At 40.5% G+C, this 23,740-nt stretch overlaps 1 protein-coding gene across 3 annotated transcripts; it reads left to right on the plus strand.

Moving 5' to 3' along the window:
• The first annotated feature begins 666 nt into the window (after positions 1–666).
• Positions 667–21,854, plus strand: rab11fip4a (RAB11 family interacting protein 4 (class II) a). Of its 3 annotated transcripts, XM_029437930.1 has the most exons (15): positions 667–949; positions 8,270–8,357; positions 8,927–9,015; positions 11,894–12,054; positions 12,186–12,347; positions 12,675–12,809; positions 13,283–13,318; positions 13,532–13,640; positions 16,295–16,398; positions 17,019–17,159; positions 18,135–18,216; positions 18,402–18,539; positions 18,613–18,759; positions 18,924–19,067; positions 19,150–21,854. In XM_029437930.1, exons 1-15 carry the CDS (start codon positions 797–799, stop codon positions 19,264–19,266), a joined length of 1,806 nt encoding a protein of 601 aa, XP_029293790.1. In that variant the 5' UTR covers positions 667–796; the 3' UTR covers positions 19,267–21,854. The 3 variants fall into 3 exon arrangements, with proteins under 3 accessions (XP_029293790.1, XP_029293792.1, XP_029293791.1); XM_029437932.1 differs by lacking the exons at positions 667–949; positions 8,270–8,357; positions 8,927–9,015 and adding an exon at positions 9,908–10,034; XM_029437931.1 differs by lacking the exons at positions 667–949; positions 8,270–8,357; positions 8,927–9,015 and adding an exon at positions 10,213–10,505.
• Positions 21,855–23,740: the final 1,886 nt, after the last annotated feature.

Here is a 23,740-nt window from a genome sequence, read left to right on the forward strand (position 1 = left end):
TGCCCTGCTGACTGACTGACAGGCATTACACAGGAGTAAATGCAATACAAAATATAAAGAATATATTATAATACAATAAATATGCCAAACTATTACAACTAAAATCTAAACATCACATATTGTATGGACCCAGTTTAGAGGTGAAATGCTGCACCCTATTTCTTTGGAGCAGGTGGCTCAAAATTACACATTGAACCTTTAAGCTTTGCTAATATATTAGCTGCTAATATATATGCTACTTTGGCTGGCATAAACCATTGGTCATACCATACCAAGGAAGGCATGGCATAAACCATTGGTCATACCATACCAAGGAAGGCTGAGTGTATTCTGCAAAGTTTCCATTTATAAGAATAATAATTTATTCTCAGAAATTACATACATTGCTTTAAATCGTCATTTTGAATTACTCCTCATAACCTACTATATGTATTTTTATTGACGTCATTCCTAATTTTCATGTGTTATTTTCTCTCTTTCTTTGGTGGATATGGTCTCCCAAGCATGTGGATGCCATCAGATGGTTTTCAGTGAAGCTTTAACAAACAGCTGAAAGGGCACGTGGGTGGTAACACACCTGGATTATTAATAAGCAGCCGGTTTGTGACGCAATGCCTTGTGTCCTAGTCGTTAATCATCGGCCTTTTCCGTAACTTGTCGCGCCTCTTGAACAAGCGCAGCAGCAGCAGTTGGTCCGGCGGAGCGGAGCGGAGGCCGGGATGAAGAAGAGGATGACGGTGATGATGGCGACTGTCACAGCGATTCTTTAACAGGAAAAATACAAAGCATCTCCGCAATGGAAGGACATGTTATTCCCGACCAAGAGCAGCTCCTGCAGTTTCTCCGGAGACTCAAGGAGGTTTTCGACGTGTGTGACGAGGATGCTGACGGCTTCATCCGTGTGGAGCACCTGGTAGACCTCGGGCTTCAGTTCGGCCAAGGAGACGAGGTGAGGGGCTGGGAGGGACTGGAGTATTTAGCTAACTATAGAATATAGGTGCTCTACATGTCTGTTCAGCATTTAGCTAACTATAGACTAAAGGTGCTCTACATGTCTATTCAGTATTTAGCTAACTATAGACTAAAGGTGCTCTACATGTCTGTTCAGTATTTAGCTAACTATAGACTAAAGGTGCTCTACATGTCTGTTCAGCATTTAGCTAACTATAGACTAAAGGTGCTCTACATGTCTGTTCAGCATTTAGCTAACTATAGACTAAAGGTGCTCTACATGTCTATTCAGTATTTAGCTAACTATAGACTAAAGGTGCTCTACATGTCTGTTCAGTATTTAGCTAACTATAGACTAAAGGTGCTCTACATGTCTATTCAGTATTTAGCTAACTATAGACTAAAGGTGCTCTACATGTCTGTTCAGTATTTAGCTAACTATAGACTAAAGGTGCTCTACATGTCTATTCAGTATTTAGCTAACTATAGACTAAAGGTGCTCTACATGTCTATTCAGTATTTAGCTAACTATAGACTAAAGGTGCTCTACATGTCTGTTCAGTATTTAGCTAACTATAGACTAAAGGTGCTCTACATGTCTGTTCAGTATTTAGCTAACTATAGACTAAAGGTGCTCTACATGTCTGTTCAGTATTTAGCTAACTATAGACTAAAGGTGCATAGAATGCCTGTGGTCACTCAGCCAAATTGTTGATGAGGTTAATAAGGGGCCTAACAAGAACTAAATGATCCAAAAACCACTTTCTCTTAAAAAGGCTTTTGGTCTTTTTTCAGTATTGGCACTTGAGGTATTTGTTAAGTCCATCATGTCAGCAGCCATTGAATCAGAACAATACTGGAATGTACTTGGAGAACCTACATTTCTGAAAAAGTGTGTAGCCTGAGTCTTTCTTCTTTAGGTCAGTAGTTCCCAACATTATTATGAGCTTGTGGCCACTTACACTTACTTAAAGCAATATCTCCTTGTGGCCCCTTGTTGCAGGATGCATGTTACGAACAGTTGACTTAAAGAATTTGTTCCTCTCAGATTGGTTTTATTTAAATCATTTTAGAGGCCTGGAGAGGTCAAACTCACTATCTGACTCATCAATTTTATTTACCAAAGAATAAAGAGCACATTGTGTAGAAAATGTAGTGTTTATATTCGTTCCTACCTGGGTCATCATCTTGTTACGCCCTTTGAATCATCTGGCAACCCCTTGTGTAGGTTCAGTACCACGGAGAGCTCACTGCCAGCCTTACTGGAAGTTCAGTCCCACAGAGAGCTCACTGCCAACCTTACTGGTTCAGTACCAACCAGTAATGCCAGGGCTCCCTGTGCTACTGAACCTGGGACCAGTTGTCTACACTAACTCTTGATGAATCATTTGATTGCTTACCCCATGATTCAGCAGCATGCTAGGATTTGGAGCCAAATACCATATCTATCTTGATTAGCCTGGTCTAAAAGTTGTGGCTGGTTGGGGTGTGGAGCAATAACTGGAGAGGGAGAGCCGGGGTCCCTAAACAGTCTTTGAGTTGCATAAATGAGTCATAACTGGAAAGTTGAGACCCCATAGGAGCCATTATATTGTCGTGGGACCATGTTTTGAAACTTGATCTCACTGTATAAAATGAGCTGTTGTGAATTCTACGATAATCACAGCCTCATGAAACAGCCACAAACCAAAACATTCAGAGGACGTATGGCTTTCCTAGCTATATTTACAATACGGGGGTTTCTTAGCAATTTTCAAAACAGATGTGCTTGCCATCAAATTGCCATCAAAAATGCTGTTCTTGCAGAAATATCCAAATGTGAAACGTTTTTGACAATTTTGGTAAGAAATTGTAAAATCTTGCACAGAATCTGTGTAACACATGGTAAAATTTCTGGAACAACTTATGAGACATAATAGAGCATGGGAATAGCAATCATATACTTCAATCATAATATTTAAGGCCTTATACACTCTAACCTTTCAACATATAGATAGGCGCCTAACCAAAACACAATGTTTATTATTACTAGAACATCTTGACACACAGTTGTGTCACATGATGTTTCTGCCTACACTGAAGTGTTTGTTATCCCCATCTAAAACATTGGGAGTTGAATCATCAAGAGCTTTCAATTTGGTCCCTGATCGCAACAGCATTAACACACAAAGGCTTAATAAATCTGTCTGAATGTACCCACAGGTATACCTATCCAAAGCAGGCTTCAAGTTTATTTTCATACCCTGTTGAAAAATTCAAACTAGTGGCCTCCCAGAAGAATTGTAAATGAATGTTAAAACACATGGTAAGCATTGGGAAATGATGAGCAATATTGTAAAGTATATGCTGGAGCACAATTTTTGTATTGGCTTCAGATGAGCGACAGATTAATCTCATTTACATTTACAGAAGTTCCTCACATACATTGTTATACTTGTGTTTAGTCACACCAGGTTATTTGCACACTGCTGTGCAAAACCTGAAGAGAAATAAATAGGACTCAGTGTTGGGGGAGGCTGCAGGTTAAATCCTGGATGCACTGTATCACAGAAAAATGATAGTAGATTTTCCTTTAAGCTGTCATGGCGGCTGAGCACCCTGAACACATTACTAAAAATAACTCCGTCGTACTAAGAGGTAGCTACTTCTCTATCTTCCTCCTCCCCTCTTGCAGCTCCTCTCATGTCTGTGTTCTTTGTCACCATGGCGATGAGAGCCTCACGAGGAGCCTGTGAGCGGATTGGTCGGTTATTAAGTAACGGAACAGCCTATGGGAGGGGGCTCACTGCACCAGTCCTGTATTTACATTGGTTTCATTTGGAAAACATCCGATTCTATGGTGATTAGTTCACTGTAGTGAGCGTATAAAATAACAATCTTTATAACACACTACTGGTCCTATACTGACACACACTAGGGGTGATAACAGTACGTATGCAATAGTTATCAAAGCACATATAAAGCGTTTTATTCAAATTAGTGTTATGTCTGTACAGTTTTTTGTTTTGTGTATTCTTGTTTTGCTCATTTTAACCCAAAAATGTGTTTTTTTCTGATATTAAACAATTACTCTTACACATAATTATCTCACAACATTTTGAAGTATGCAACATAATTGTAGATTTTTTTAATGTGTTTCTCTGTTTTATGTAATTGGAACCAGACATTATATAAAACAAAAGTAATATGTTGAGAAAATAATTCAAATGAAAATAATTGTTAGTTGAGAACAGAGTGAAGGAGAGACAGACAGCGGAGAGTTGGAGAGTTGACAGCTGACGTAAAAGACAGAGGATCGGATCGGGCTCAAAAGCTTAATATAGCCGATACTAATCAGTTAAAAAAAGGTGGCTCCCTATACAAAACACTATACAATATTATAGGAAATCATATATATATATACAGTGGTGGGCCGTCAGGGCCAGCAAGGCCTTCTCTGCTGGCCTAAACATAATCAGAATATAAATTTTATTTTGATATATTTATTCCACAAATATGACAAAAAATTATCACAAAAATTATTCCCCATAGTCTATTCTCTTCATTTCATAGCTTTCCTCTTGGTTGCGCTGCTTCCAGCCTCAGATTGAGGCTGGAGGTTGGATTGGAGGTCTGGCCTTTATGTTATGATGGTATTAAGAGGTGGAATAATTCAGGAAGGACTGTATAGGACATCACTGAAGGCCTAGGTGGGAAATGCACGGCCCGCCACTGTGTGTGTGTGTGTGTATGTGTGTATATATATATATATATATATATATATATATATATATATATATATATATATATATATATATATATATATATATATATATATATATATATATATATATATATATATATATATATATATATATATATATATATATATATATATAAAGCAAATCTGCAGTGCAGGATGCACATGTGTAAATGCAGACACATCTAAAATGGGCGACTAATTTTAGTATGCACTTATCTTTAGGAGTGTCACAATACTAGAAATGTAGTAGTCCAAACCAATACCAGTGACATCCCCTGTTCTTCAACATGCACTCCTTTATAAATCATGATAAAGCTATAATTTACCATTGCTAACAGCTAACATTAACTAGCTCTCCTGCACATTGTAACACAGATTTGTTGTTCACAATGTAACATTATCAGGGAAAATATCCTTGGACGCATCATAGTGAGTTTACTACGTCCCAAACACATTTTGTATGGTCCGTGGGACACTGATAGTACTACAGGGCACTACAGTTACCACTATTGTTACGTTTTCAGCGTGAGAGAGTGACACTAAGAGCTAACAGAAGCCTGTGTTTGAATAGATGTCGGTTTGGTTGTTCCATATACACTTTGATCTATTTATCCAAAGCTTTAATTCACAACTTTTGCTCTGAGTATGAGTGTCAGAGTCAGAGCCACATTCTTCTGATGTCGAGTTTTTACAACCAAAGGAAATGCCACATCAACTTTGTGTGAAGAGAGGTTGATGATGGTGCAGAAAAAAGCAAGATGGCATTGTCGGCAGTGCTCAGTGAGGATATGAAGGCAAACAAATGTTATGACATGACAGCCTAAACCAAATACCTGACCGTGCATGTACACAGTGAGTTACTGTCATCTACTCCAGAAAGCCATTCAGTCATTCACCATGTTTTCATGCAGCACGAGACTGTAGTTGAGCCAGTAGCACACCTTGTGAACTTGTCAATTATAACAAGAACTTTCCCATAGTGCTGTGAAACAGCTGTTATCAATCCATTTCATTGCATTCATCCCAGTTTTCTCTAAGATGTATCATAGCAACTCATAATACATCTTAAGACTAATCATTTACTGCATCAACAACAATTTGGATTCAGACTCCTTAGGGAGACTGAAGACTGCCATCTAATTGAAAAAATAAGAAGCATTTTTGTTAATGGCCATGCTGAGGGAGTAATTCATACAACTGCCAGAACATCTAGCAAGGCTGCTGACCGGCTTATTGAATTCTTACATTCTGTATTACAATGGCTTGAGTCCTCTCACTGCACACTGAATGTAAAAAAGACAGTTTCAATTTATTTTTCTATACATAAACGACACGGAAATGAAAGGTTCATGGTGAAAAAAAACTGAATGAGGTCATAAATGAGGTTTACAATGTCAAGTACTTAGGATAGACTCACATCTAAGATTCGATAAACAAATGCGAAATATATATGTATCTGTGTACGTATCTGTGTACGTATCTGTGTACGTATCTGTGTACGTATCTGTGTACGCATCTGTGTACGCATCTGTGTACGCATCTGTGTACGCATCTGTGTACGGATCTGTGTACGCATCTGTGTACGCATCTGTGTACGTATCTGTGTACGCATCTGTGTACGTATCTGTGTACGTATCTGTGTACGCATCTGTGTACGTATCTGTGTACGTATCTGTGTACGTATCTGTGTACGGATCTGTGTACGCATCTGTGTACGCATCTGTGTACGCATCTGTGTACGCTATCTGTGTACGTATCTGTGTACGTATCTGTGTACGTATCTGTGTACGCATCTGTGTACGTATCTGTACGTATCTGTGTACGTATCTGTGTACGTATCTGTGTACGCATCTGTGTACGCATCTGTGTACGTATCTGTGTACGTATCTGTGTACGTATCTGTGTACGCATCTGTGTACGCATCTGTGTACGCTATCTGTGTACGTATCTGTGTACGCATCTGTGTACGTATCTGTGTACGTATCTGTGTACGTATCTGTGGTGTTTGTGTACGTATCTGTGTACGTATCTGTGTACGTATCTGTGTACGTATCTGTGTACGTACCTGTGTACGTACGCTTGAGAAAGTGGGTGTAAAAGTTGTGGAGAAGTTAAAATAAATTGTTGGGGGGGGGAGGGTCATACGTTGCACAGTGGTGCTTTGAGCTATAAAGTTAGCACCCCACACTGTATGCTCACAATCACAATGTTGGCAAACTGATGTAGCAGGTATAATGTAAACTGTAATCACGATGTTAGTTTAGCGTTTAGTTTAACCTTTGCTAATGAAGTCCCGTTGAAAAGAATGTCATTAGTTACAGGTATTTAGTCATAAACCAAGGTATTTGACAGTTTGACTTCATTATGGCACTAGATCAGGGGTGGGGAACCTTGTTCTTATCAAGGGCCATCTTATTTTTTTACAACATCCTTCGAGGGCCGTACTAATTATTGAACTCATAACCTCTGCAATTTTTTTTAAGAAGAAGCCCATTCATTTCACTTTTCTTTTATGCTGTGCAAAAAAGCAACTTTTTTATCCATGTATCTTTCTGTTTTATCAGAAATCCTTTATTAGTCCCACAACGGGGAAATGTATCTTGTCACAGCAAAAGAACATATGAAGTAAAAAGGCAGTACACAATAATTAAATAGAATAAAATATAATATAAGTACTAAGTGGTTGATAGAAAATAAAGTGAATATTGCACATGTCAGTGATAATTGCACAGCAGTGGTGGAATAGTCTGTTCTTGGTGTGGTGGTCTACCTGCTCTATCTTTCTATCTTTCCATCTTTGTATGTTCCGCTCTGGAGAGAGCTGCTTGTTGGGCTAAACTCCGCTGAAGAGCGTTAACTGTATCCAAACACTCGTCCTTTCAGCAGTAGTGCAGTTTAACATGTTTCGTGCTGTAATGACGGTCGAGATTATTTTTCATCAACGCAAGCGCATCCGCACAAACTAGGCACACTGGCCTTTTACTTCCACAAAGAAATTATCGTTCGTCCATTTCTCCTGGAACGTGCGACATTCTGCATCCACCTTTCTCTTGTTTACACTCGCCATGCTGCGTTCGCTGATGTCAACGACAGTCTCGTTTAATATTGAAGTTTTTAGACATGAAGTGACCGCGTGACCACGTCCACTCGTGTTGTGTTAAAGGACCCTGACCGTGGCCAGGAAAAACAGTCAGTCAACCGTTTTATACTATTGCTGTCAAGATTTTATTTTATTTTTCTAGTGGATTTTTTTGCAGTGTGTTTATGTATTACCGTATACGGCCCAGAGGCCGGAGGTTCCCCACCCCTGCACTAGATGATCATCTGGGGAGCATGGAAATCTGTACCAAATTATCATTTCAAAATGACAAAAGTGATGGACCGACCAACCAGCAGACATTAATAACAGAGAGTCAGCATGGCTAAAAATCACAACCCATTTCTATTAAATATACAGCAGGAGGTTAAAGAGGGTTGTACTCACATGGCTGGACTAATGCCTAATGTCCACAGTCTGGGGATCCAGGGTGCAGTATTGTGTTGTAAAGATCTCTGACAAACGTGTGTCTCTTTCAGGTGAAGAAGTTAACCAGGTACCTGGATCCTAACGCTCATGGGAAGATCAACTTCAAAGACTTTTGTCACGGAGTGTTCGCCATTAAAGGTAAGACATGCACACTCAATCTGAATGATGTACCAACAAGGTATAGTGAAGATTCAGCTCAATACTGCATTTTATCTGCATTTACAGGTGGAATAAGTTACCTTCAGACAGAGCCAGACTAGCTGTTTCCCTCTGTTTCCAGTGTTTGTGCTAAAGCTAAGCTAAGCTAACTGCTGTTGCACCATATTAAAGTACAGGCATGAGAGTTGTGTCAATATTCTCATTAAACTATCAGCAAAAAAGAGAATAAGAGTTCTCCACAAAATATTGAACTATTATTACTTAAAATGTTGATAACCTTAAGGAATAAACTATCTGAGATTATATCAGTATATAAGTCATAAGTCATACATTTGCGAGAGCAAACTTGGAAAATGTAGGGTTTTTAATGTCAAGGAACCACAAACAATGCCCATATTTTGTTTGTGTTTTCCCTGTTTTTCCGTTCTGGTTTTAAAACAATAGTTTTTTGTTTTGTTGGTTTTGAAATGTAAAAACCAAAGAATGAACAATACAAGGATTAGTATTTATGTGGATTTTTTCTTTCCCTGCCGCCCTCCTCCTGCCAGGTTGTGAGGAGATACTAAAGATGGCCGTGGGTCCTCGCAGTGTGACCTCCACCCAGCCGTCTGTTACTGACAATGGTTACATTTACCAGGTACATTCTTTTGCCCTCGCATGGTGTGATGTGATGGACCAGCATTAGTCTTCTCCACCTGCACCTCTGTTACCTGCCCCTGTGTGGCACCTCATTTACTATAATGTTTGTGGGTAGTTCATCTGCATTTAGAAGTTATGCAGGAATACATCAGACTTTAAAATAACACAGCTCTATAGGCCTTCATAGATTCTCAATAGAAGTTGTATAAATGGACAAAGCCACACTGTAAACAGTGTTTACAGTGTACATACACAACACCTATGGCAAGTCAAAATGATCATATACTGACTGAAGTAAAACAAGAGTAAAAACGTCAACAGAACAAAAAAAACAAAACTATGAAGCGACTGAATGAGCCCAACCTGTGAAACTGCAACCTGCACACACACAGAGTGAAAGGCCACCTGGGCCCTTGTGCTTGGGAGTAAAAGTTCTACTGGTTACGCTCGATGTGAGTCATGATTATTATTCAGGTCATTATCCAAACTTTAAAAAAAAAACAATAAAATTAAATTAAAATTGTTCCGAGTACTGAAGTCCCTGTCATGTCATAATGTTTTATAGTTTCTAACCTACAGGATTATGAGATTTAAGTCAAAAGTTTGTTTTGTTCCATCTTTTTGTTTTCTGTTTCAAAATGTTTCCGTTCAGTATTTACTCATTTTTATCATTCCTAACAAGCTACTATACCACATGTTTGGAATAAAGCATGCACAGTAGCATAAATAATAAAAACATATATCATAAGTTGGTGTGTGTACTGTGTGTTGCAGCGTATGACTGCCCATGCCCCCACTAGAGATCAGCCCAACTGAACAGTTGCCTAGCAATAAGAGAGAGAGAGAGACACAGAGAGAGAGAGCGATGGAGGTGTGGCTTTGTCCCAGCTAAAGCTTCAGTGTGTTTTCAGATGTGAATGAGTGAGCTGCTGCAGTGATGTGTGTGTTCTCCACACTGAGCCTTCAAGCTTCAGGATCACAGTGGATTTTGGTCCCACCTCCACGATAAAGGAAACCGTATGTTTGTTTAGATGACACACACACACACACACACACACACACACACACACATGAGAGGGGACATGCATGCACACTTGATTTGTGAGGTGTGTGTGCGTGTGTGTGTGTGTGTGTGTGTGAGTGAGTGAGAGAGAGAAGACACATGTCCACACAAGTGTGTGGGTACACAGATGTTTTCACTTAGTTTGGATAATTGAACTCTTGATTGACATCCTCCTCACTCCTGTGGGGCGGGAGATCTCCCACCTTTTGTGGTTCTTATTGGTGCATGCAGTTTGCTGTTGGTCTTTGTGGATTCACACAGGTGTTATGAGTTATATTGATTAAAAGACCTCTGCTGAGGGGAAGTTGGATCAACACAGTCCACAATTCAGCAGACATTGCACACACAGCAATACACAGTGATGTAACGCACATGGCAGTGGAATTCTACAAGCCTTAAAAAAAGAGATGGCATAGAAGAAGTTGGTAAGAATAAATGCACATGTCACTAACCAGCACAATGTCTACTTGTTTGTCTTATGGTGGCACGATGTTACTTCCAAACATGTTCATTTGTAGACCGGTAGTGAACATCAAACAACACAATTCATTAAGTCCTGTTGCTGTCTGGGTAAAATAGTGTGATTTTTACTTCAGAGAGTGTAAGGTCAGCATGAGAGCACACCGTTTTAAATTCCTCATTTACTCTTTGTCATAGCTCCGCATCGCCACACACTAACCTTCATCTCAGACAGAAACATGTGTATAATTGATGAATTTGTGCGCGTGCGTCAGTTGGGTGGGGCCAGACATGCATGTACATTATTGATGCCACACGGATGAGGGGCATGCTACATAATCCAACTCAGTTTCTGATTAGTCCACCCAAAATACCTGTTCTAGAGGTCTACTGTATCACAAGGTGCATTTAATTTTATTTCAGACCTATGTAATGTCAGGTCAGGTTATATGTGCTTTAAACTGCACTGGTTGCTGAGGATTCAATTGGAGGTAACTGAGGTTTGAGGTCAGAGGTTCTTCAGACTTCTTCACGTTGTATAATTATGTTTAAAACACAAAACTAACCCTCAACTGTTGACCCACCTGGGGCGACGGTGAGCGACAGAAAATAAATGTAGATGTTATGTAAAATATAAACTGTATTTACAGATTATTGATAAAGCTGTAGATTATTATTGCAGGAGTAAAATGTTTTACATGATTTTAATTGTATTTAAAGTATAGACTGATAATTTCTGTGATAATCAAGTGCTACTAGGAAGTAAAGGATAAAACAAGCACTGTGTTGTTGCAGTCCTCAACTGTTGGGTCACAAATATGAGACCAATTTCCTTAATTCCCATTTTCCAAGAATAATGAAGAACTGTTCTCACAGCGACAAAGTATGATGACGTATATTCTATTCTATATTTTGGAATCCTTAACATATTGTTCATTAGTCTTTAAAGGTTATGGATTATGTTGACAGGAACAGGACTTTTTCAGTTGCTGTGTTGGGTATGAATATTAGCCAGATGTCTTCTTAAGCAGGGGATGATAAATGCTTGATTGTAAGCTGTTTTGGTGTTGAGGAATTTTCTGGTATAACATTCACAGGTGTTTTTAGGAAGCATCAGCGTGCAGTTTATAGACACCGTGATACTTCCACTAGAGTATCCTCATATATGTATCTGGACTTTAATGCCAGTTGCACCGCGATTGCAAAAATGACAGAGTACCTTCAAGTTGAACTCTGTCTCAAAATGTGTTGTCTTGTACTGAATGTCCACAAGTGACAGTTTGAACACACGAGCTGCCTCGGAGTGTGCTGTGAATCTTGACTCCATGCTAAAGTCTGATGTTTGTATGTGTAGAACGGCACGGCCAAGCTGGGCCCTCCAATCATCATGTGTACGCGCTCCTACCCAGAAGGCAGTGTGTATGGTGAGGGTTGTGCTGACGGGGAGTGTGACATGGACAGCAGCACTGAAAACGGCAACGGCTGCGACTCTTTGGATCCAACACGGCAGGGCAGGTCAGTCACAGCAGTGTGAGTCTGTATCACAACACCTTACTTTACATTACAGTGTGGTCATTTATTGTACTTCTCCATTTAATTTTTTTAAATGAACCACCCTTTGTGTACTTCCTGCTGTGCAACCTCAGCCTCCTGACTGGCTCAGCGTCCGCATCTGTGATCTCTGGGGAGGAGCAGTTTGAGGACTACGGGGAGGGGGAGGATGTGGATTTTACTCCCAGTAGTCCTTGCCCTGAAGATGACACCCGAACAAATGGCTTCTCGGACCTGGGGTCCTCACTCCCCTCCAGGTTAGTGGTCAAGTTAGAAGCACACACCCTGAGTCGCATGCTTAGAATTTTTTATCCATAGTCTGGCTCCAGATTTTATTACGGGCTTTCTAACCCCTTACAGCCCAGCCAGGCCCCCTTAGAGCAGCCGATCAAAACCTTTCAGCTGTCACCGACCGCACTGAAAACCAAGGTGACCGTGTGTTTTCAGTGCGGAACAGCCTCACCAACTTTATCGCATCACTTCATATTTTCTCTGTATATTAATATTTTATGGTGTTTTATTTTAACTTGTCATATTTATATTGTGCTTGTTTAAGTATCAGTATGTGTTCTTTGTATTGGCAGTGCTGGGCAGACTCCTCAGAAGATGCGGCAGCTGTATAACAGTGAGCTGCTGGACATCTATTGTTCTCAGTGCTGCAAAAAAGTGAATCTACTCAATGACCTGGAAGCTCGACTTCGAAACCTGAAGGCCAACAGGTAAAACACGTGAAGACAGGAGCATAAACAAAAAGGCTCCACAGGACAAACGGTGGTCAGTACATGGTAGATGCACTGAAGCTGCTGCCTCAGCGTAACCCGATATAACCTGAGCCATTCACCCAACTCCACCCTCTAATTCGTTCTTGGCACCAGGTGCTGCACCCACATCAAAGGGTGAGCTGTTGCTATAGCAACAATATCAAATCTGATGGGGTGGCTGTTTGCAGGTTTTTGTGTCTGTGTTTTTTGTTATGTATTGCTTCTCACAGTTTGTGAAAAAAGACATGGCAGGTCAAAGAGGATCAAACCAACACTAAGATGTTAACACGTAGGTATCCGGGGCAGCCCAAGTGTTCAGTTATAAATTAGATTTTCTCTGCGTGGGAGAAGTGTCCAAGCATGAGTTGGCAGCTCTGGTAACTGTTGAAGCAGCAGGTAGTGTGTGACTCAGTCTGTCTCTTGTGTTTCAGCCCTAATAGAAAGATTTCCAGCACAGCGTTTGGACGGTGAGTGACCTGACCTCCCTACTAATGACCTTTTTAAATGTGAATACTGCAGTAAATCTGCTTTAGCATAGAAAGAGCGGGGTGGGGGTGGGGGGGTACTAATGATGGGTTCAGCATTTATCAGGGTGAGAAAGGATTTCAGAAGATGGCTGTCTATGTAATCATCATGAAGAATAATAATGTGGTAATCTTGTTGGTTTCTGGTCCCTGCAGTCAGCTGTTCCAGGCCAACCACAGTGTGTTTGGATCCAGTCAGGGCAGCAGCACAGAGGATCTGTTCACTGACAGCATCGACTCCTGCGACCTCGACATCACCGAGAAGGTACAAACACACAAACAAGCAGGCAGATATTGTACATTTTGGATGAAAGGCAATTCAGAACAAAAGACTCCAGCACACTGTCCAGATATCTTTTAATAACGACGGTTCACAAACCAGGTTAAAATAATCTGTATTATCGACCCTTGGTCTTCTTATACACACCTGACTTTTAGTCTTCTTCTACACACCTGACTTTTAGTCTTCTTCTACACACTTGACTTTTAGTCTTCTCCTACACACTTGACTTTTAGTCTTCTTATACACACCTGACTTTTAGTCTTCTTCTACACACCTGACTTTTAGTCTTCTTCTACACACCTGACTTTTAGTCTTCTTATACACACCTGACTTTTAGTCTTCTCCTACACACTTGACTTTTAGTCTTCTTCTACACACCTGACTTTTAGTCTTCTTCTACACACCTGACTTTTAGTCTTCTTATACACACCTGACTTTTAGTCTTCTTCTACACACCTGACTTTTAGTCTTCTTCTACACACCTGACTTTTAGTCTTCTTCTACACACCTGACTTTTAGTCTTCTTATACACACCTGACTTTTAGTCTTCTTATACACACCTGACTTTTAGTCTTCTTCTACACACCTGACTTTTAGTCTTCTTCTACACACCTGACTTTTAGTCTTCTTATACACACCTGACTTTTAGTCTTCTTCTACACACCTGACTTTTAGTCTTCTTCTACACACCTGACTTTTAGTCTTCTTCTACACACCTGACTTTTAGTCTTCTTCTACACACTTGACTTTTAGTCTTCTCCTACACACTTGACTTTTAGTCTTCTTATACACACCTGACTTTTAGTCTTCTCCTACACACTTGACTTTTAGTCTTCTTATACACACCTGACTTTTAGTCTTCTTCTACACACCTGACTTTTAGTCTTCTTCTACACACCTGACTTTTAGTCTTCTTCTACACACCTGACTTTTAGTCTTCTTCTACACACTTGACTTTTAGTCTTCTCCTACACACCTGACTTTTAGTCTTCTCCTACACACTTGACTTTTAGTCTTCTCCTACACACTTGACTTTTAGTCTTCTCCTACACACTTGACTTTTAGTCTTCTTATACACACCTGACTTTTAGTCTTCTTCTACACACCTGACCTTTAGTCTTCTTCTACACACCTGACTTTTAGTCTTCTCCTACACACTTGACTTTTAGTCTTCTTCTACACACCTGACTTTTAGTCTTCTTCTACACACCTGACTTTTAGTCTTCTCCTACACACTTGACTTTTAGTCTTCTCCTACACACTTGACTTTTAGTCTTCTCCTACACACTTGACTTTTAGTCTTCTTATACACACCTGACTTTTAGTCTTCTTATACACACCTGACTTTTAGTCTTCTTCTACACACCTGACTTTTAGTCTTCTTCTACACACCTGACTTTTAGTCTTCTCCTACACACTTGACTTTTAGTCTTCTCCTACACACTTGACTTTTAGTCTTCTTATACACACTTGACTTTTAGTCTTCTTATACACACCTGACTTTTAGTCTTCTTCTACACACCTGACTTTTAGTCTTCTCCTACACACTTGACTTTTAGTCTTCTTATACACACCTGACTTTTAGTCTTCTTCTACACACCTGACTTTTAGTCTTCTTCTACACACCTGACTTTTAGTCTTCTTCTACACACCTGACTTTTAGTCTTCTTCTACACACCTGACTTTTAGTCTTCTCCTACACACTTGACTTTTAGTCTTCTTATACACACCTGACTTTTAGTCTTCTTCTACACACCTGACTTTTAGTCTTCTCCTACACACTTGACTTTTAGTCTTCTCCTACACACTTGACTTTTAGTCTTCTTATACACACCTGACTTTTAGTCTTCTTCTACACACCTGACTTTTAGTCTTCTTCTACACACCTGACTTTTAGTCTTCTTCTACACACCTGACTTTTAGTCTTCTTCTACACACCTGACGTTTAGTCTTCTCCTACACACTTGACTTTTAGTCTTCTCCTACACACTTGACTTTTAGTCTTCTCCTACACACTTGACTTTTAGTCTTCTCCTACACACTTGACTTTTAGTCTTCTTATACACACTTGACTTTTAGTCTTCTCCTACACACTTGACTTTTAGTCTTCTCCTACACACCTGACTTTTAGTCTTCTCCTACACACTTGACTTTTAGTCTTCTCCTACACACCTGACTTTTAGTCTTCTCCTACAAACCTGATTAAAGGTGCAGTTCAGTGTTTAGTGCTACTTGTTTTTATTCATTTTATTTATTCAACAAACGTTTTAGCTGTAACAAAGTACAAATACACTCTCATATTAAATAATTGAATTACAAAATCCTTATATGGTGTGTGTTCTGCTACTAGCTCTTTTTTTATCTGGCTCTGCAGAGACAATCATGGAGGACCTTGTGTCCTCTGCCTTTGAGGGCCAATGCTGGCATGCTGCACAATACACAGGTGTGCTGCCATGTTTAAGCCTGTGGAATAAAAGCAGCAGACTCCTGAGTGTGCTTTGAGTTGCAGCCACATGAGTCCCTGTGAGGAGGAGCAGAGTGTGTGTACAGGTGCAGCCGATAAGGGCTCAGACATTAGGAATGTGTCAGAGCTCCTGTGTGGTAGGACGAGCTGAAAGCCTGGCTGTCTTCCTCAGGTCAGTTATCTGGAAAAGAAGGTGACAGAGTTGGAAAGCGACAGTCTGGCCAACGGAGACCTGAAGTCAAAACTCAAACATGAGAACACACAACTTGTACACAGGTAGGACAATTCATCACTGAATCCTTTTAATTATGAATTCATGTTTTTATGTTGGTCTACAATGTGTCACATTTACTCTTAGCAAACTAACACATTTGATATTCATATTTTCACATGTATGTCTGAAAACCTCACAATTCACACGATATTACTCATGAATGTGATGTAACTTTATCTGAACCTTCAATGAGCCTGTATGATGATCTGTTCCACATATGATCAATTCTAATGTTGTTTTTTGTAAGAATGAGGTTACAGTTGAATCGTCTAATGGTTTGCTCAGGAGGTTTAACCTCATCTGGAAATCCTGCAGTTTCATCTGAAACCAATGTGATTACAGCTTTGTTGCCACCTGAAATGTTAAAGAATTATGTTTGTAGTGTGAGTGTTTAGTTTTGTCCATGAGGGGGTGCTCTTGGTTTATTGTGTTTTTGTTGCTGTGTGCTAAAAGAGATTACTGCGGGAGCTGAAGAATAAAACCTGTATGAACCAAGTTGAATAAGCTTACGAAATAGTTAAACTAATACTTTGCTGTACTGGAGTCTTATTTCAGGTCTTTACACCACCATCTTTTCTCCCTATAAAATGTTATTTCTTTCTCCTTTGTGTTGTCATCCCAGGGTTCATGAGCTGGAGGAGCAGGTAAAGGATGCAGAAACAAGGGCAGATCAGAGTCTGCAGGATGAGACCAAGAGGCACCGGGAGGCTTACAGCAAGATGGACAGAGACAGAAACATGGAAATAGACCTGCTCTGTAACAGGTCAACTCTTCATAAACTCAAACTCTTGTGCCTCCAGGTCAAAAACAGATGCAGCTGTATCAGAATCAGTCATTTTTATTGCCATGTAGGTTTTCACCTACAAGGAACTTGCTGTGGTTTAGTTGGTGCATAGAAATATAAAAAATAACAATATATAGACATTAGAGACCATGTACAATATACAATATAAGGACCGTTGGCTGAGCATTACGTTAATGTGACGTGTAAAGGGGAGGGAGTGTCAGTGGGGTCTCTGGCCTTGTTGATGAGGTCAACTGCAGAGGGGAAGAAGCTTTTTCTTATGGTGTGAGGTTTTGGTCCTGATGGACCGCAGCCTCCTGCCGGATGGAAGTGACTCAAAAAGTCTGTGTCCAGGGTGGGAGGGGTCTGCTGCAATCTTACCTGCACGCTTCAGGGTCCTGGTGACGTGCAGGTCCTGGAGGGATGGCAGATTGCAGCCGATCACCTTCTCCGCAGAGCGAATGACACGCTGTAGTCTGACCTTGTCCGGTCAGTGGCAGCAGCGTACCTGATGGTGATGGAGGTGAGGATGGACTCGATGACGGCAGTGTAGAAGTGCACCATCATCGTCTTTGGCTGGTTGCATTTCCTCAGCTGCCGCAAGAAGTACATCCTCTGCTGTGCTTTTATGTTGTTTTTGTTGCTGATGTTCAGCTCCCACTTCCAGTCCTGGGTGATGATGGTGCCCAGGAAGCGTAAGGACTCCACAGTGTCAACAGGGGAGTCACACATGGTGATGGGGGCAGGGGAATGAGAGTAGTTACTCCATCTTTCTCTGGTGTAGCTTGATGAGTCTGCAGCTCCTGCTGATGCTGCTACAGTAACCCAAGCATCTGTATCATCAGGGCTTAGCATACGTTTATCTCTTAATCTGTCATAGTTCATTCAGTCAAACTGAATGTCTTGTATAAGAGAAGTACTGTACTGACTGTGTTTGTGTGTGTTCATACACAGGCTACAGCTGTTGGAAGAAGAGAATGAAGAAATGAAGTTAAATGTGTGCCGACTCAAGTCACAGACTGAGAAACTGGACCAGGTGAGTGTGATTAAGTAACTAAACGGTGGAATCCAGAAACATCACAGTTTACAGACCGACTTGTTGTCGCTGTGTCCCCACATCTCGGCAATTACTTTGGTCTCTACAGTGTTATTCTAACTAATATAAATATTGTCCTAAAAAAGTGAAGGAAGATGAAGAGGTGAATTCTCTTTCCTGTGCAGGAGAAGCAGAGGATGACCGACAAGCTGGAGGACACCGGTCTGAGGCTGAAAGATGAGATGGACCTCTACAGGAAGATCATGGACAAGCTCTGGCATAATCGCCATGAGTTTCAGAAGGAAAAGGAGGCCATGCAGGAGGTGAGGCTGGATAACACAAACGTCTTAAGGAAGGTGTTCAGGAGTTCCATTAAATGATGTCTTCTCTCTGCAGTTGATCGATGATCTCCGCCGGGAGCTGGAGTATCTGCAGTTGTTTAAGCTGGAAATGGAGCATCCAGGACAGAGCAAAGGGCTGTCTGAGTTCAACGCCAGGGCCAGAGAGCTCGAGATGGAACATGAAGTCAAGAGACTGAAACAGGTGTGTGTGATGCTTGTCGCACATCCAACCTTTTCAGTTTTGTGAGCTCCTGATGAGTTTGATGTGACTGTATTTATGACCTTTTTAGATGCTGTACTGCACATAGTGGAGAGTTTCATGCACATCCCCGTCTGAAAGGAACTGTTCTCGTTTTGCTTCCTCAGGAGAACCATAAGCTGCGGGATCAGAACGACGACCTGAACGCTCAGATTCTCAGTCTGAGTTTGTACGAGGCTAAGAACCTGTTTGCCTGTCAGACCAAGGCCCAGTGCCTGGCAGCTGAGATCGACAACGCATCAAGGGATGAAGTGAGTGTGCTGCTGGATGATGGCAGCGATGCTGATGTCTGTTATGACAGACTCTTCTAATGCATTTCTGTGTCTCCCTCAGCTGGTCGATGCCTTGAAGGAGCAGGAGGAGATCAACCTGCGTCTGAGGCAGTACATGGACAAAATCATTCTGGCTATTCTCGACCATAACCCCTCCATCCTGGAGATCAAGAGTTAAAGGCCACACACACACGCAAGCACTTGTGTTTCTGTACTTACCTTAAAGTTATAATCTTCATGATTTTAGTCCTGGTTGGATACTGGTGGGAACAGCAGCAAGCACTCTGACAGAAGTATAGAAGTATTTGTTCACAGTGCAGCCAAACCAACTCAAGAAGTCAGTCAATCGTGCCATCCACGCTGCATCCTGCATGTCATACACTGATTCACTGATTACCATCTTTTGTTTTATAGACACATCTTTAGCAGTAAACGTGAGGACGTGCTGTGTTAGCATTAGCAGTAACACTGGATTACATACTGCATCGTTTCACTCCGCCAATAACAATAAAAACTGCTCGATAGAGACCATTACTGAATCCAAATACAATAAATGACAAGTGCTGGAAAGAATGGTGGCGATGAAAAATTATAAAAATCAGAATTATAACTTTAAACTGGAGCCCAAATTCTGAATGCCCTAAATGTTCTCACCACTTATAACTGAATCACACACACTGTAGAACTGATGTCTCATGTTGAATCTGTCCACCAACTTTTATAATTCTATATTTGAAACCTAGGGAATGGAAAATATTTGGGAATACGCAAAAACATATTTTGTTGTTCACTTTATTTCTTTTACACTCTGTAGTAATTGTGACTCATTCTAATGGCGGGCTACATTTAAGGAGTGTCGGACATAAAACTATTCAAAGGACCATACCAGTGTTTGCCATGTTTTGTACAAAGCAGTTTTGAACACCGTGGTTGTCAATATTGAGGAAAAAGCAAGCTACCATTATAAAAGCTAGTTCCCTTTCATACCATATGGGAATGAAAGGGAAGCAGTGGAAGCATCAGAGGAGGAACAGAATAGTTGTATAAGAGGAGCATATTGACATCAGTCTCATGTCGTGTTCGATACCAAGCTGGAGTCAGGACATGGTTAGCTTAGCATCTGAAGATCACTAATCAACAGGTTGTATGTAGTTAGTTTAATCTATACACAAACACAAATGTAAAAAGACAAGTTGTAGTTTTAGAGGGAGTTGTGTTTTAGAAGTATTTCTTGATGAATCGATGTTGAACAATTTCTTAAAAGAAATCTGAAATAAAAGATATGGTCAATGTAAAGTATTTGTGTTTATGTACAGAATGGCTACAACTTGCATAAACACTGATATGGTTCTTTTCGGTGACACAGCTTCTAACCCTTTAATGTGGCCGTCTCAACACAGCTGAAGGTCCACATGGTTCACAGCTCGATGCTGTCATCGGGCTGTGAGGGACAATTCAGTGCTGTAAAAGGTATTCAAAGGTGCTAAGAGCCAATGATATGTGCCAAATGATGTCACTGTTTTGATCATACTGGTTATACACTTATATCTCTCATACCAATGTGTCACTATGAAATGTCACCAACTGGAGCTGAAGAGCTGGAAACATCTGACTTGTTCGTTCACAAATCCTCTTCAAGGCGTTTGTTCGTATTGTACATGCACATGGCCGGCTGTATGTTTCACAGTACTGAGCATCAGACCAGGCAACAAAGGCAGAGAAGAGGCTAAAGATGCATGTAAACAATGCAGGACTTTGCAAATGTTTTATGGGGAATGAGTAAATATACTGCATTTATAAAGTGCTATTCTAGTTTATAAGTGTTTTACAGTCATGCAAGCTGCCAACTGGCTCATCAGGAGTGGTCAGTAAGTGTCTCATGGGGATTGAACCGGCAAACTTCTGGTTACTGAAAACTGCTCTACCTCCTGAGCAGTAGCGCTAAACGGGCCTCCTTTAAGTACGGTTGTTTATATAATGTTCTCTAGCCTCTTACAAACACAGTAATTACTGATTTATTCATCGGGACGATTTGTTCTATAGAAAAAAAGCTCCTGCTTACTATAAGCAACCTACGGATTCAAAACGCCAGTGTCTTTAGGGGAACCACTTTACCTAGGTTGTGAATTAGTCTCACTTGACATAATTTCACCTTAATATTTGACTTAAACATTGTTTCACACAATGTGAGAGGCACAGTGTGATCTGAGTATTAATGGTGTTGCACAGGCGTGAGCTGCTATAGTGAGGACAATATTACGCTTTGCTCCATTGCACAAATTGTTCACACAGTGATTTATTTTGCATAGTTTATTTACTTGTTCTTTCACAGGCTTTGTGCATTAGCATACGAGGTATGAAAATGTGTAATTCAAGCAGTCCAGCTATGATTTTGCTCATTGTTTCCATTGTGAGTGATCTTTTTTTATATTGACTTTATCTTAAGACACATTTGTGATTTCATACATTGTAAATGTTGTACAGAATCTAGTTACTATTTATGTGCAAGTCATTTTGCTTATTAAAAAGTCTCTTGGATAGTTTTGACACAAAATGTGTTGTAGATTATAATATGAAGTCAATAATACATAGCACACTTAAAAGTGTCATAGCCAAAGTATTTAACTGGAATAATATTAAACATGTTGAAATATATTAGTCTGTAACATCTCACGTTTGTTCACTTTGATTTATTTTACTTGTGTATCGCACATGGAGTTATGGGTGAAACTAGATGTGTAAATAAAATATATTGCTTTGGCATGACAAAGTGTGTCTTGTTTGTTGTCTCCTGTACGATTCAGAGCTCCGCTATTCATCTACTGTTGCACGTTATAGCAGATGATGGTTGTCTGGTGCTCACCCTAATGTTCCACTTCATTAGGTGCACCTGTCCAGTAGTGTGCCTGTAATCCATGGCAAGAGAAACCTGTTGTTGGGCTAATGTTGACCCCTTATCTGACCCTAACCTTATTGATCCCAGCAGGTCTGGTGCAGACATTCTGCTGGAATAAAACGGCTTGGCCCATCTTTTCTGTGTCAATTTGTTTGGGCAAATAGACAATGTAACAACAATAAAGGTATTAAAAGTAGAATATGACAGGGAACATCTACAAAACAAAGACAACAGTTGGGGGGCCTTTTTCACAGTAGACAGTTGTCATAAAAAAGCACAGGTGTTACAAATAACATGAACAATGGACCTACACCTTCACGGCAGACATTTTTGTTTGTCATGTCAAAAAAACACATGCAAGTTTAAAGGGGACATATTGTGCTCATTTTCAGGTTCATACTTTCTACTAGGACATGCTTTAATGTTCACACTCTTACTGTCGGTCTGAATGCGCTTGTATTCCCCCTCTGTCTGAAACGCTCCCTTTTAGCGCCAGTCTCTTTAAGCACCCCTCTCAAAAAAGCCAGGTCTGCTCTGATTGGTTCGTAAGAAAAATGGCGCCCCTTGGTAAAAGTAGTTCTCAAGCCGTGTGGAGAGACACATTATATTCTAAAGGCCCTGTCACACATATCCGTATGACGTATGCCGGCACATACAAAATATCGGCAATAGGTTGATATAAATTAAGGATAAGTTGTGATCGTTTGAAGGACGCAGACGTTACCCCGAAGACGCCAGACATACACAGTTCCGTATGGCAGAAACATATGCCGGCGTATATGAAAATTAGCAAAAAATGTGTTGGAGTCCAAATACGTCCAACCTTTCCACAGCGGTGTTGTAGCTGACGCATACATAACAAATTATTATACGTATGTCAAACATTGATACCTTATCACTTACCTATTTAAAACGTATCAGAGCGTCTGGCCAACGGAGCTGGTAGGTGCCATTTGGTTCACGTCATGCTGATGCTGGAGAACGGCTAAAATGCTGAATGCTAGCTGTACTGTAGAAACACGTTTAATAAATTACTCCGTCGTCAGGCATCATCTTAACATAGGGTAGGAATAAGTTATCCACTCATCAATAAATTGGCTGTAGGATTCACCGTCAGCCGACGTAGCCTATATCTAACGTACCTCTAACGTAGTCACGTAGGTATTTACGTACTATATTTACGTAGGCAAGTATTCACATACTGTATTTACGTAGGTAAATATTCAACTACGTATTCCGTATTCACGTATGTCTAACGTCACATAACGTCTGCATATCTTATGAGGCACAGGTCGGGTACGTCCGATAATTTTGAACATGCTCAAAACATCAGCATTCAACAACGCACCCCAGCGTAACACAGTGAGCTCTTAACGAATACTACTTATACCTTACCTTATATCAACGTAAACCAGCGTGTTGCCGATATTTTGTACACGCCATATTTTTTCATAGCTTATGCATTCGTTGGGCATTCGTCTGATACATTTTGTATTAGGAAGTGATCAATAGGTTAGACATGCGTATCTGTATATGTTCACTTTTCCGATCCGATACGATGAAAAGTTGGACGTATTTGGACTCTGACAAATTTTCGTATGCGCCGGCATACGTCTCTGTCATACGGATATGTGTGACAGGGCCTTAATGAAGCTGCATGTGACATAAGAAGGGGAGCAAAGTCTGAATGGCTTGTTGAATCACGTGTTTTCACAGTTTACAGGTTAGTAGCCACTCCAGACACACACATGTATGT

This window comes from Cottoperca gobio, chromosome 8 (assembly GCF_900634415.1).
Source record: "Cottoperca gobio chromosome 8, fCotGob3.1, whole genome shotgun sequence".
Lineage (NCBI taxonomy): Eukaryota > Metazoa > Chordata > Actinopteri > Perciformes > Bovichtidae > Cottoperca > Cottoperca gobio.